Source organism: Martes martes, assembly GCF_963455335.1.
Source record: "Martes martes genome assembly, chromosome: 4".
NCBI lineage: Eukaryota > Metazoa > Chordata > Mammalia > Carnivora > Mustelidae > Martes > Martes martes.
In genome coordinates this window covers 86652587-86668491 of record NC_137891.1, presented here as the reverse complement: position 1 = coordinate 86668491, position 15905 = coordinate 86652587, and the positions used below count along the sequence as shown (strand labels likewise).

The 15905-nt window shown below is 39.8% G+C and overlaps 1 protein-coding gene across 2 annotated transcripts in view; it reads right to left on the bottom strand.

Moving 5' to 3' along the window:
- The window catches only part of ARNT (aryl hydrocarbon receptor nuclear translocator), a 77729-nt gene that overhangs the window by 13914 nt on the left and 47910 nt on the right, over positions 1-15905 (bottom strand). For both annotated transcript variants that reach the window (XM_080800350.1, XM_080800351.1), the window contains exons 7-12: positions 13897-14110; positions 11343-11445; positions 9591-9656; positions 9083-9168; positions 7475-7551; positions 1109-1243 (exon numbers count right to left, since the gene is read on the bottom strand). In XM_080800350.1, coding sequence (XP_080656476.1) covers positions 1109-1243; positions 7475-7551; positions 9083-9168; positions 9591-9656; positions 11343-11445; positions 13897-14110 — 681 coding nt within the window. The remainder of the gene's footprint in view (positions 1-1108; positions 1244-7474; positions 7552-9082; positions 9169-9590; positions 9657-11342; positions 11446-13896; positions 14111-15905) is intronic.

Genomic DNA, 15905 nt, shown 5'->3' with positions numbered 1-15905 from the left:
TCTTAATCAGTTGTAAGAGTTCTTTTGTATATTCTGGATACAAATCCTTTTTCAGGTATATGATTTGCAACATTTTTTCCCAGTTTGTGGATGATATTCTCACTTTCTTAATGATGTGCTGTTAAGAGGGTAAATTTTAATTCTCATGAAATCCAACTTACGAGTTTTTTCTTTTGTGAACCATGCTTCTGGTGTCATAGAAGAAAACTTTGTCTAACTCAAGATCACAAAGATAATCTCCTATGTTCTTCTATAAGTTTTATAACTTTAGCTTTTGTGCATTTATGTTTTTGAGTTGATCTCTGTCTGTGGTATAAGTAAGAGTCTATGTCCTTTGTGTGTGGGGAAATAACCAACTTTTCCATCACCATTGTTGGAAAGAATCTTTTCTCCACTGAACTGTCCTGACATCTTTGTTGAAAATCAGTTGACCATAAATGTGAAAAGAGACTATATTCTGTTCTATTGATCTGTATATCTATCCCTATACAGACATCACACTACCTTGATGACAAAAGCTTTATAACAGGTGTTTAATCAAGTCCTGTAAATCCTCCAACTTTGTTCTTTTTCAAGACCTCTTTTTTGCCAACTTCTTCACAGAGCCATAGCCAGAAGTCTCTCCTGGTCATACAGTTTTGAAGGGTTCTATAATGATTTATTGCTCAACTCTGGTATAGCTACCTGCTCTGCTGAATGAGAAATCTCAATAAAATCATAATAACCAGTGCCAAACTTGCGTATTTTGTGGGTTACTATGTACCTAACCTAAGTGATTACATAAATTATTTAACAATGGTCATACCATTACAACTAATTAAAATGAACTCTCCTGCATTATTATCTGTATTAACATCAACAACAAAAAATAAATACATATCCATGCCCACTGTTCCCACGTGAGAGCAGCCATATTTTTCTAGATTGGATGAATAACATTGGTAGAAACCTGAGAATAAATTAAGCTACAGGTAGAATAGGTTCATCTCTTTTTCTGATCTGGGTCTAATATGTTTTGGCTCTTCTGGAATACATGACCGAATAATCTCAACAAAACCAGGGGAAAACAGGCTTCAGTATCAATGGTTTAACAGCTCCAGCTCTTCACCTGTGGTTGGTAGCCAACAGTAGCCACACAGCGGTGATCCACAAAAGTGAAGATTCCCTCAATGTTGTGCCGAGAGATGAACTCTGTTGGTTGACAAACATTACTCATATCTGTACAGTTGGGAGAACTAGTTACCTGAAAGTAAAGAGATAAAAACAAGATAAAATGACACCATTCTTTTTTTTTTTTTTTTTAAGATTTTTATTTATTTGACAAAGAGAGAGCACAAGCAGGGGGCGCAGCAGAGGGAGAGGGAGAAGCAGGCTCCTTGCCGAGCAGGGAGCCTGATGCGGGACTTGATCCTAGGACCCTGGGATCATGGCCTGAGTTGAAAGCAGAGGCTTAACCATGTGAGCCACCCAGGCGCCCTGATACCATTCTTTACAGATACATTTCCCATCTCCTCATGGTCATATATATAGACAAGACACTTCCAATTTTAGGAATTTCTGAGCTTCCATATCTCATCCAAACAGGAAAAAAATGACAATCACACTCAGAGAGGGTAAGAGGGCTAGTTCCACTCCCACATATGTATTCTTTTTTTTTTTTTTTAAGATTTTATTTATTTATTTGACAGACAGAGATTACAAGTAGGCAGAGAGGCAGGCAGAGAGAGAGAGAGGAGGAAGCAGGCTCCCCACTGAGCAGAGAGCCCAATGCGGGGCTCGATCCCAGGACCCCGGGACCACGACCCGAGCCGAAGGCAGAGGCTTAACCCACTGAGCCACCCAGGCGCCCCCCCACATATGTATTCTTTACCAACTTTGTGAAAATATTAAAATTCATTCAACCCAAAACTCACCTACTTTCATTTAGCTAGGCTGTGTTTGATTAGAAAATTAGTCCCCAGTAACCAAGAAACTTATCTAATTTTATGAAAAGAATAAAATAATTCCACTTTTCTAGTCATATAACAATAACATAAAAATGGGCGCCTGGGTGGCTCAGTGGGTTAAGCCTCTGCCTTCGGCTCAGGTCATGATCTCAGGGTCCTGGGATCGAGTCCTGCATCGGGCTCTCTGCTGCACAGGGAGCCTGCTTCCTCCTCTCTCTCTCTCTCTGCCTACTTGTGATCTCTTTCTGTCGAATAAATAAATAAAATCTTTTTAAAAAATGCAATAAATTATTATAAATAAACAAATAAATAAATAAATAAAATAAAAAGATCTCCCTTCTCCTACAATGCCTGGGTAGCTCAATCAGTTAAGCATCTGCCTTTGGCTCGGGTCGCGATCCCAGGTCCCTGGGACCAAGTCCCACATCAGGCTCCTTGCTTGGCAGAGAACTTGCTTCTTCCTCTGCCTGCTGCTCCCCCTGCTTGTGCTCTCTCTCTCCCTCTCTCTCTCTGATAATAAACAAAATCTTTAAAAAACAGATCTCTCTTCTTCTGTGTAGAAGCAGAAAAAATTAATTAGAAAGAGAAAATTCAGCACTATGAAGTTCACAGTATGAAAAATAAGGGGGAAAGATCTCCCTCCCTCTCTTATCCTTTTCAGCTTCTGCTATCCAAGAAGAAAAGCAAACTATGAATGCTATGTTCTTCCCAAAATCTGGGGTTTCACAGAACTCATTTGTATTCAGAGAGTAAAAGAAAAATAACATGAACAAGTCCTGAAGGAGAGTTCTTCTCACTGAAAAGGAATGATAGGGACTTTCAGGGAAGATGGTGGAGTAGGTAAACCCTAAACTTACCTCATCCCATAGATACAACCAGATAACAGCCGCATCAGTGTAAATAACCCAGAAAAGGAACCAAAGACTTAGAGAACAAACTCTCCACAGCTAAATGCAGAGAAGAGGTCACACTGAAGAGAGTAGGAAGACTAAATGGATACACTAAAAGGACCTGTGGACTGTCCACAGGAAGGAAGAACTCAGTGGGCACAGAGAAGGGAGAGAAACACACTGTCACACCAGGGAGACCCCACGGGGAAGACAAATCCCAATAACATTTGGTTTGAAACCAGAGGGGCTGAATTTCAAGAACTATTTACCAACAGCAGGGCTTAAAACCTGGAACACTAAGTATCAGCAGGCTCATGGGAAAGCTGGGAGGGCAAGAGGAAACCAAGTCCCCACCCTTAAAGAAAGAGCACAACAAACAGCCCCATGGAGATACAGCACAGAAGCAGCACTCTGAAAAACACCCAGGGTATACAGGAGGGAGATTTGTTTACTAATTTCAGAGCATGGGCTGGAGAGGCAAGGATCACTGGAAAATTCCTCCATTACTAAAGGAGCTGGCTAGTGCCATTTCCCTCCCCTCCCCTCTCCCCCTTAGCACAAACACACTGACATCTGCAGGAGCCAGTGCTAAGAGCATGCCCCACTCACGCATACACCTGTGGGCATACCCCAGCTAGCCAGGCTGCAACACCAGGTCTCCTCCCATAGCAGAGCCTTGCAAACCTTGCTAACATCATGCACCCCACCCCTACGCATTCAGTGCTACTTATATCTGGAAAATGCATGGTCTGACTCAACTTAAGCCCACAGCAGCCCAAGACTGGCCCACTACAATGATCCAATACAAGGACCAAACCCTGCCCAATAGACAAAGAGGGTCATTGCAGACAACTGGACTAAAGGCAAAAGCTGCTCAGCCACAACAGCAGGGCACACATAACACACATATGAGACACCCCTGGAGCACTACATTCTGATGAACAGGGGACATGGCACTATAGGTCACTACTCTCAAGAGCAGAAGATGTACCTGAATTTCCTAACACAAAGAAACGAAGAGTTAGACAAAATGAGGACACAGAGGAATATGTTCCAAATGAAATAACAGGACAAAATCACAGCAAGAGACAGAAACAAAACAGAGAAAGTAATATGCCTGATGTAGACTTTAAAGTACAGAGGAGTTGAGAAGAGAATGAAGGACCTCAGAGAGACCCTTAACAGAGACAGGAAAACATAAAAGAACCAATCAGAGATTTAAAAAAAACCCAAAAACAAAAAACTCAGTAACTAAAATTAAAAACACAGGGTGCCTGGGTGGCTTAGTCATTGGGCATCTGCCTTCAGCTCAGGTCACGGTCCCAAGGTCCTGGGATCGAGCCCCACACCACTGGGCTCCCTGCTCAGCAGGAGGCCTGCTTCTCCCTCTCCCACTACCTCTGCTTGTGTTCCCGCTCTTGCCGTTTCTCTCTGTCAAATAAATGGATAAATCTTTAAAAATTAAATTAAATTCAAAATACACTAGACAGAATAAATAGTAGACTAGAGGAAACAAAAGAACTGATCACAAGCTGGAGGACAGAATGATGGGAAGCAATCAAGCCTGCTTGAGAGTGAGGGAGAGAAGGAAAGATATAAAAATGAAAACAGACTTAGGGAACTCACTGATGCCAGCAAGCATAAGAAAATTCAATTATAGGGATCCCAGGAGAAGAGAGGGGAAAAGGGGGCAGAAAATTTATTTGAATAAGGAATAGCTGACAACTTCCCCAATCTGGGGAAGGAAACAGAAATCCAGATCCAGAAGGCACAGAGAGTCCCCAACAAAATCAACCTGGGGAGGTCTACTCCAAGACATATAATAATTAAACTGGTAAAAAGAGATAGAGAATTTTAAAAGCAGAAAGAGGGGTGCCTGTGTGGCTCAGTGGTTAAGCATCTGCCTTCGGCTCAGGTCATGATCCCGGGGTCCTGACATCGAGCCCTTAATTGGGCTCCATGCTTCTCTCTCTCCCACTCCCCCTACTTGTGTTCCCTCTCATTGTAACTCTCTCTGTCAAATAAATAAATAAAATCTTTCTTTTTTTTTTTAAGATTTTATTTATTTATTTGTCAGAGAGAGAGAGAGCGAGAGAGCACAGGGAGACAGAGTGGCAGGCAGAGTCAGAGGGAGAAGCAGGCTCCCTGCCGAGCAAGAAGCCCGATGCAGGACTCGATCCCAGGACACTGGGATCATGACCTGAGCCGAAGGCAGCTGCTTAACCAACTGAGCCACCCAGGCATCCCAATAAATAAAATCTTTAAAAAAAAAATAATTAAATGAAAGCAGAAAGAAGAAAGAAACAGTTACATACAAGGGAAAATCTTAAGGTAATCAGTAGATTTCTCAGAAGAAACTTTGCAGGACAGAAGGAGTAGCATGATATATTCAAAGTGCTGAAAGAAGAAAGCCTGCGGCCAAGCATGCTCTATCCAGCAAGCTTATTCACAACAGAAGGACAGATAAAGTTTCCCAGAAAAGCAAGAGTTATAGAAATTCATGACCACTAAACCAGCCCTATAAGAAATGTTAAAGGGAACTCTTTGAGACAGTAAATAGGATAAGAAAAGTAGGAAACACAAAACCAGCAAAATGAAGTATGTTTATAAAAATTAGTCAAGGAATTCACAAAATAAAAGGCTGTAAAGTATGACACCAATATACCTAAGACGTGAAGAGAAGAGGAATAAAAAATGAGTTCAAACGTAAGTGACCATCAATTTAACATAAACTGCCATATGCTTAAGATGTTATACGCACACCTAATGGTAACCACAAATTAAACCAGTAATAGGTACGCAAAAAATAAAGAGAAAGATGGGATGCCTCAGTGGCTCAGTCAGTTAAGCATCTGCCTTCAGCTCAGGTTATGATCCCAGGGTCCTAGGACTGAGCCCTGCATTGGACTCCCTGTTCCGAGGGGAGTTTGCTTCCCCCTCTCCCTCTGCCCCTGCTTGTATTCTCTATCTTGCTCACTATCTCAAATAGATAAAATCTTTAAAAAAACAAACAAGCAAACAAACAAACAAAAAAAAAACAGAAGAAAGAAGTGTTAGCCAGGGTGTGGAGAAAAAGGAATTCTCATGCTCTGCTGGTGGGAATGCAAACTGACGCAGCCACTGTAAAAACAGTATGAAGTTCCTCAAAAAATGATCCTGTAATTCCACTACTGGGTATTTACCAGAAGAAAAAAACAAAAATGCTAATTTGAAAAGATAAGTACACTATGTTTACTGCAGCATCATGAACAACAGCCAAATTGTGTCCACCAACAGATGAAAAAAGATGTGTGTATAGGGGCGCCTGGGTGGCTCAGTGGGTTAAGCCTCTGCCTTCGGCTCAGGTCATGATCTCGGGGTCCTGGGATCGAGCCCCGCATCGGGCTCTCTGCTCAGCGGGGAGCCTGCTTCCTCCTCTCTCTCTGCCTGCCTCTCTGCCTGCTTGTGATCTCTGCCTGTCATATAAATAAATAAAATCTTTAAAAAAAATGTGTGTATATATAATATTCCATTGTGTATGTGTATATATGTGTGTATATATATACATATATATACACACATATATACATATATATACACACATATATATACACATACACAATGGAATATTACTCAACCATAAGAAAGAATGAAATCTTGCCATTTGCAATATGGATGGATCTGGAGAATATATTTCTTTTTTTTTTTTTTAAGATTTTATTTATTTAACAGACAGAGATCACAAGTAGGCAGAGAGGCAGGCAGAGAGAGAGGAGGAAGCAGGCTCCCCGCTGAGCAGAGAGCCCGATGCGGGGCTCGATCCCAGGACCCTGGGATCATGACCGGAGCCGAAGGCAGAGGATTCAACCCACTGAGCCACCCAAGTGCCCCTGGAGAATATTTTTCTAAGTGAAATAAGTCACTCAGAGAAAGACAAATGCCTTTTCACATATATGTGGACTTTAAGAAACAAAACTAAGATTAAAAAAGACAAACCAAAAAAACAGACTCTTAACTATAGAGAACAAACTGATAATTACCAGAGGGGAAGTGGGTCTGGGGATAGTTGAAATAGGTGAAGGAAGTTGAGTACATCTTTAACTTTGCAAGTTTTTATTTGAATTCCAGTTAGTTAACATACAGTATAGTATTAGTTTCAGGTGTTGAATTTAGTGATTCATCACTTACATATGATACCCGGGGCTCATCACAAGTGCCCTCCTTAACACCCGTCACTCATTTGACTCAACCCCCACCTAAAGTACACTTCTGATGAGCACTGAGTAATGTGTAGTCATCTTAAATCAATGGGCACCTGGATGGCTCAGTTGGTTAAGCGTCTCTCGATTTCAGCTCAGGTCATCATCTAGGATGTGAGATCAAGCCCCACACTGGGCTCCATGCTGGGTGTAGAGCACCCAGCTTAAGATTCTCTCTCCCTCTGCCCTTTCACCCCACATCTGTCTCTCTCTTAAAAGAAAAATAAAATAAAAAGAATTGCTAAATCACTGTATTGTACACCTCATATAACTAACATGCTAATAAATAAAATATGTTAACTACACTGGAATTAAAATTTAAAAAAATGTATAAGAAGATTTTTAAAAAGAAAGGAAGAAAAGAAAGTAGATGATATAGATGTGGAAAATTCATACTTGCCTGTAGTCTGCCAATGGCCACTAGGCAAAATTTGCTCCCCTGGCCTGCCTCTGGATCATCATCTGGGAGGGAGACACCTTCAGGAAAGTGAAATTAAAAGGTTTAAGAGGGATCTCAAACTCAACTGCCTTCAATTCAGATAGAAAAAGATTTAAAATACATGTAGGTATGAAGAGACTAGGTATAAAATAACAGAGTACTGAATGATAAGAATAAGGATAAACAACTGCACAGAACTTACCATATACTTACCAGACACTGTTTAAAGTATTTTTACATATATTAATTCATATATTTTACCCATATTAATTGTAATAAACTATAGAGTACAAGTCCCACTCAAAGTATTCTAAAAAACTATAGTGGTCAAACCAAACATATGGAGACAGTCATTTATTCTAGGACTATACCGTAGGCAGGCAACATGTCTTACCCAACTTGTTTTTTAAAATAAGCAAACAACCAAAAATGAAATTAAACCAACATCAAAAGCTAGTTACTTATGTCCTTTGGAAAAAAGAGAAGCCAAAGTTTCAATGTTTTATGTGGAAAGGGAAGAAGGCTGCATTTTCTCTCTAGTCTTTGCATATATATCATCTTTTACCAAAAAAAATATTATTTGAGAACAATACAGAAGTATAAAAGACCATGTATAATACGGCAAATGTATGGTTTATTCAGTATATAAACTAAACGGCTCAAATGTTACTACACTTAAAATTAATTTTTCTGAATTACATTTAATTACTATTTATTGAGTGCACATATAGGCCAGGCACTGGGCTAAGTGCTTTTCTTACATTAACTCTAATCCTCAGAGTAACTCTATGTGGGATATATTACCTCCAAATTATAGATGAGAAAACTGAGGGTTTCTTTTTATACAAGTCAAATGTCTTACCCTAAGTTATACCATTAGTAAGTAACAATGCCAGAATCAAACCCAGTTTTTTTTTTTAATACAAAGTTTAATTTCTTCCCCAAATATACCACCTTGCCTCCTCCTCTCTTAGTTTCCCTCTCCCTATAATCCCATTTCCCCATTACACCCATCTAGCAGCAAAGAAATAAAGTTGCTAAGATCTGGAAATTCTGACAAACCAGTTTAAAAGGCTGATTCCTGCACCCAACCACCCTTCTCACATTTTCTATTTGACTTCAAGTTCTAGCTAAGCTAATGTGCTCACATCTTGATTTAAGGCCTTTAAAGAGAATATCCCACTTATAAGTTACTATTAAGTCATTTCCCTCTTCTCCCTCAAAGTCATGCTTCTACTTTAAAAAGCTTTCCCAAATTAACTGCACTCAATGCCAACTGTTTCTTTGCACACAAAAACTTAGAAAATTGGTCTTCAGTATATATTATAAAAAATCTGCATGTTGAAAAATTGCATTCTGTGACACCGCCAACACTGAATCATTTTCAAGTCTGAGTAATCCATCTCCCCAGCTGGAATATACAGGAGGAGCAGGAGCCTGCTTTTTCTTTGTTATTTTCTTACAGTTTATACCACAGTACATTTCGCATACCAGGTACATGATAAATGTTAGCTAACTCAGACTCTGTGACAAACCTGCTGCACCATGGGAGAAATCCAACTTTCCTACCTGCTGGGGGCCAGGCCTTGATGTAGCCTGTGCAGTGGACCACCACAAAGTGAGGTTCCCCATCCTTCACAGAGCCAAGTCCGTTCCTAGAAGAAGTACATGTGTGAGGAGAAAACCCTACCCAGTAACATTTAAAAGGCAATGCTGGCTTAGTACCTTTAACTTTAGACTCTTGGATGTTTAGAAAACTGGTCACTTTTTGACCTCTCCCACCCAAAAGGGACCACCATATTTCTGACCCTTGCCAAAGTAAAAAAACAGAAAGGTACTGTAGCAGAAAGAAAGTTGGTAACATGGTAGGGCAACTTCTTCAAACAAGATGAGCAAAGGAAGCTGTAAAAGTTTAGGAAAATATTGCTGCCCCCCCCCCCCCAAAAAAAGGTAACTGGAAAGTGAAGGGTGAAGGTGAGGGCTGTTGAAGGAAGTACTATAGTAAGATGGCTGAAAAAGCGATGATCTCTACAGGTACTTGGCCATCCCTTTGGTTTTTCATTGTTCAGGACCTCACCTGCATCTGTTCCTCACAAAGCTCAACCTATTCATGGAGACTGGGTCCACTGAGCTACTGCCACACCTGTTTCAAAGAACGGAGAGATTAAAAGCAGTTTAGCTGCGCTATTAAAGAACTTTCCATCCATTAACAGCCAGAAAAAGGGGCTCTGGATTAGACACAGAAGGATAAAGAAGTTGGGCTTGATATTTCTAAAACTTGTATTTCTAAAACGGTCCAGAATTTGAAGTTCAAAATATTCCACATAATCTTCAAATGCAGACATTCTCTACATTGTGGTCAGTATACTTTTTGTGTAAAGGACCAGACACTAAATATTTCAGCTTTTGTGGGTCATACAATCTGTTGCAACGAGCCATCAGAGCATGAAAACAGCCATAGACAACACATAAATGCACATTGCTATGTTCCTATAAAGCTTTATTTACAAATACAAATATTTACAACCACAAACAAAGAGTTGTGGTTTGCAGATTCCTGTTCTATACCACAACCCAATCTATTTGCCACATTTCTTCATTATTTATCTTGCTCTTGCCTATGTCTCTACATAGGCCATGTCCACATATTGGGACATTCTTCCACCCTCTCCACCCTCCTTATCTCATTTCTTTAAAATAATGGCTAAAACTTACCCAGAGTTTAATATATACTGTACACTATTCTAAGCATCTTTACAAATATTTATTACCTCATGCTTTTAACAACTTTGTGAGGTTCACAATTCCCAATATTAGACAAAATCACAACACAAAGTAGTCATGTAATCAGCTCAAGGTCTCAGAATATAGTAGGTAGCAGTCCAGGTTCAGAAGTTACTCTAAATCAGTAAGCCATATAATATTAAATTCTGTAACTCTCTCAGGAAACCTTTCTTAATGTCCTACTCATCATTTCTAATAAGAATCCTCTCAGTGCAACGTAGGCAATTTCCACTGTACAACCTGAACTTCTTTTGTGACTTTAAGAGGTATCTTTTCTGCCTGTGTAGGTTGTACCACCATACTTTCTTCAGAATACTAAAAAAGTATAATTTATAATCATAAACACTAAATACTAAGCAAAAGATGTAAGAAAGTATCAACACTCTGTGAAAAAAAGAAAAATGCAGAAATGTTCTGAGTAGGTGGATGCTGTCTTGTGATATACTGGGAAAAAATACAGGTTTTGGAATCCAACTACTCTGGATTAAAATAAAATCCTATGCCAGACATTACCTATGTAATCCTGGGAAGTTAATTTTGAATCTTTTTTTTAACAGCAGAATAGTAACCATGAACTCAACCCCAAAGAACAGAAGTGGGAAATGTGATGATAGCAAGTCTCTTATAATATGTGGCATAGGAGGAGTTCATTAAACTTTAGTTCCCTTATCAAACACTTTATTCTGTTATAATTCATGTGGGTCTTGACAGTTAAATTTAATCCAACTAGAGCTCGGATTTAAAAGGTTAACTCCCAGAGTGCCTGGGTGGCTCAGTGGGTTAAAGCCTCTGCTTTCAGCTCAGGTCATGATCCCAGGGTCCTGGGATCAAGCCCCACATCGGGCTCTCTGCTCAGCAGGGAGCCTGCTTCCACCTCTCTCTCTCTGCCTGTCTCTCTGCCTGCTTGTGATCTCTGTCAAATAAATAAATAAAATCTTTAAAAAAAATAAAAAATTAAAAAAAGGTTAATTTCCCTAACCAGAAATCAAACACCCTGCTCTTAATTTTTCTTATGTCAAATCACAGTCCTCAGCCTGACACTCACCTCATACGGCAAATAAATGATCTCCTCGAGCCCATACACATCCTCATGGATGACTGTTGACCTTCCTTTTTCACTGTTCCAGTCTTCAGATCAAGGATACGCCCTGAAATGATGTGAAAAACAGTCTGGACTGTGTTCTTGTATGTGGTGAAAAGGGGACAGGAGAAACACTGGAGGCCAAGATAAATAAGTATCCTGTTCATGCCCTCCAATCTCCTTGCTTATAAAAGAACAGGCCAAGTAGGGGAAGGATTTTTTTCAAGTCCAAAATACCTCAACCCCCATCAATGAATGTTATTCTTAAATTCAAAGGCAGCACTGGAGATAACCTTGTGTAAGGAAGGAAGCTGGGAGTGGAAAGTAGTGTTGGCAAGTAAGAGGCCAGGCTATATTCTTGGATCTCATTTTTATACACATGTACATACACGTGTGTACACACATGCACACTGAGGGAATGTCATTGTTTAAAAACAAATAATTTCATATGCTATAGTAACACAATACCTATCTCCAGCCAAAACTGTTCCTCCCTTTATTATATAGAAACGAATGGCAAGGGCGCCTGGGTGGCTCTGAAGCGTCTGCCTTCAGCTCAGGTCATGATCCCAGGGTCCTAGGATCAAGGTCCTCATCAGGCTCCCTGCTCAGTGGAAAGCCTGCTTCTACCTCCCTCTGCTGCTCCCCCTGCTGTGTGCTCTCTGTCAAATAAATACATAAAATCTTTATAAAAAAAAAAAAAGAAGAAAGAAAGAAAGAAACGAATGGCAACTTTTGGGAAAAGGAACTAGAAACATGAAATCCATAAAGACCTAAAAGAAGGGAAAACTAAAACATAATTAATTAATAAAGGAAAAATCTTGCCATTTGCAATGACATGGACGAAATTAGATGGGGTTACGCTAAGCGAAATAAGTCAGAGAAAGATAATCATCATACGATCTCACTCATATGTAGAATTTAAGAAACAAAACAGGATCATAAGGAAAGATAGGAAAAAAATAAAACGACAAAATCAGAGAGGGAGACAAACCATAAGACACTTAATCACAGGAAACAAACTGAGGGTTGCTGGAGGCGGGGGAGGGGATGGGGTAACTGGGTGATGGACATTAAGAATGGCAGTGAGGGACGTTTGGGTGGCTTAGTTCTTAAGCGTCTGCCTTCGGCTCCGGTCATGATCCCAGGGTCCTGGGATCGAGCCCTGCCATCAGGCTCCCTGCTTAGTGGGAAGCCTGCTTCCCCCTCTCCCACTCCCCCTGCTTGTGTTCCCTCTCTCACTGTGTCTCTCTCTATCAAATAAATAAATAAAATCTTTAAAAAAAATAAAGAAGGGCAGTGATATAATGAGCACTGGGCATTATATAAGACTGATGAATCACTGACCTAGAGGTAGACCTCTGAAACCAGTAATACATCATGTTAATTAATTGAATTTAAATCAATTAATTAATGGACTTTCTTATATTTAATTACCAGTTTTTAAAAGATTTAGTTTATTTATTTGAGAGAGAGGGAGAGAAGGCATGCACATATGTGTGTGTGTGTGCGTATGCACGTGTACACAGAGAGGCGCAGAGGGAGGACACAGAGAATCTCAAATAGATTCCAGCTTAGCATGGAGCCTGACACGGAGCTCAAATTCCAAAACTCTAAAATCACAACCAGAGTCAAAACCAAGAGTTGGGACACTCAACCAAGTAAATCACCCAGGCCCTCCTTAATGACCAGTTTTGATCTGCTGTCACTTTAAATTTTTTTTCCAGAGTTGCTTAAGAAGCAGATGTGTTTTCTCTAGCCAAACTCTGGCAAAAGGACTGAATAGCATTAAAATAGGGGGAAGGAAAAAAAAGAAAGAAAGAAAAATAAGACAAAAAAATAGTATAGATACAAAAAAAACCACAACAGTAACAACAACTTATATACTGATAGAGGCGCCTGGATGGCTCAGTCGTTAAGCGTCTGCCTTGGGCTCAGGTCATGCTCCCAGGGTCCTGGCATGGAGCCCCAAATCATCGGGCTCCCTGCTCAGTGGGAAGCCACCTTCTCCCTCTCCCACTCCCCTGGCTTTGTGTTCCCTCTCTTGCTATGTCTCTGTCAAATAAATAAATAAAATCTTAAAAAAAAACCTTGTATACTGATAACCACTCCCCTCTAAAATAAGTATCTATTAAATAGAATCCAGTATTAAAGCCAAAGATATGCAGAAACAGGCAGGAAAAAATACCAGGTAATTACCCATACAAATGAGACAAAAACATGGATAATTTAATTCTTTTAGAATGGGAAAAAAAATTCATGGTAGATTTGGTTTTTACTGTTTTACTTACAGTAATACATTTTTATATGCACACTGTCATAAAGAAACATTTCCTAAGAATAACTACAAATTATATTATCTGCATGTGGATAGAAAAAAATGATTATATTCATTATGGGAGAAAATTCTAGAAGCCCTGCCAGAGTCAGTGAACAAAGTGAAGAGCTAAAACACCTCTTCTGTTTCAGGGAAAAAAGAAAGGGCTTCCCATTCATTTTCCATCCACATAATTCATACCTGTCAGGGCATTTTCCGAGGTGGAAAGCTGCTCACGAAGTTTGTCCACATCATCTGGATGCACCTGATCATAGAGTGTGCTACCAAACCATTCAGACTGTGGCTGGTTCAAAACTGGGGTCACTGAGTCAGAGACATAAACCACCCGGCCTGTCTCACATGAGACAATAAACAGAAAGCCATCTGCTGCCTCCAAGATCAAATGTTTGAGTTCCTGCCCAAGGAAGAGAAATAAAAGTTAACACTGACCTCTTAAAAGCCAAGTATTATTCATGGAAACAAGTAAGACATTTCAGGCCTTATGCACGTCTCCATAAGCAATTGCTGACTCCTGCCTGATCCACAGCCCAGCTATGCACGCTAAATGTAACTGCCTTCGTGACAGTTTTTTTTAATAGATATTTCTTCAATCTCTCTATGTCACTATTCACCTCTTCCCCTTTATCTCAGGACTCAAGATGGGGAATAAAAAAGTTTCCCACTAACAAAATTTAGTCCTTGATCTTATACCCTCTGGTCTCTTTTTAGGATCTTGCTCTACAAATACTCCCATTTTCACTCTCTCCCCCCTCAGAGCTATAAATATGATCAGGTTTTCTCACTTGTATACAAATCTTCCCTCCATTTTGCCCAACTCATCTCTATTTCAGTGCCAAGTTTATATTAAGAGTAATATTATATTCACTGGTTCTATTCTCTTACCTTTCACATATTCCTCAATCCCACTATAATTGTCATTCTAAACCATTCATGTTGTTTGTAGCAGGTTAACAATATTCTCCTGACTGCCAATTCAAGTCCCCTTTCCTGGGTCTTTATTATATTACTCTCCATCTCTCTCCAGAATCTGGTAATGTTGTCCATTCCATCCTTTTAAGTTTTATTTTCCTCTAGCTTCTACGACACCATCCCCCAACTTTTGCTGCACTTCTAAATGCCCCTTCTCTGCTTCAGGCACCCTTCCCTTTGTTCAAGTCTTAAGTATAGATATTTCCAAGGTTCTATCTTAAGTTCTCTTCTCTATTTATACCATACTGAGAAATTATATCCACTTCTTCCTGCTATGAAATGATGCCCAAGTCTGTACCTCTAGACTCCCCTAATCTTTTTTTTCTTTAGCTTTAAGCAGACCTAAATTCCAACCAACTCTTAAACATTTCCAATTTAAACATTCTACCAGCAACTCAATTTCAACATCTCAAAACCGGTCATATTTCCCCCTCCAAAGAACAATCCTCTGTGCTCTTCTAGCATTTCCTTTCTTGATTAACAGTATCACTTTCCTCTCAGGCCACAAGACTCAAAATCTAATTACTCTGTCTCATACTCCAGTGATAACTGTTTTATCAATTCTATTTCCAATACTAGATCATCGTCCTAGTCATCTTATGCCAAGACGAAGGAAATGGTCTCCTTGCATTCATTCTCCCAAATCCAGGCTTAAAATGCTCTACATCAACTAACACAATTTTGGGGGAGAGAGATGGGAGAGGGGCAGAAGAGAAGGAGAATCCCAAGTAGACTTCCCGCCCAGCACAGAGCCCAACTGGGGGCTCAATCTCATGACTCAGAGAGCCCGACCTGAGCCAAAATCAATAGTCAGACACTTAAACTGATTGAGCCACCCAGGCACCCTACTGCCTAAAAATTAATATCTAAATTCTGTAACATAACACCTAAGTATTCCATGATCAGGTCCCAGCCTACCTCCCTATTATCATCTTCCAAGGCTTGTTAAACTATTTTATTTGCCTTGAATAATCCGATCATTCTCACTAGGTATTTGCTCAAATTATTCGCAATATTTATGACACTAATCCCTTACCTTGTCCATGTTTATACTTCTACAGGACTTTAATACTGCACCTCTATGACAGAACTAATTGTGTGCTTATACTGTGTTTATTTATTTACATGTCTCTCCACTAGTGACTATCTCCTATCTCTGTTCTTCTCATAGCACAAAGCACCTGGTTAGCCCACAAAAGGTACATAAACTAGAGCCTGTT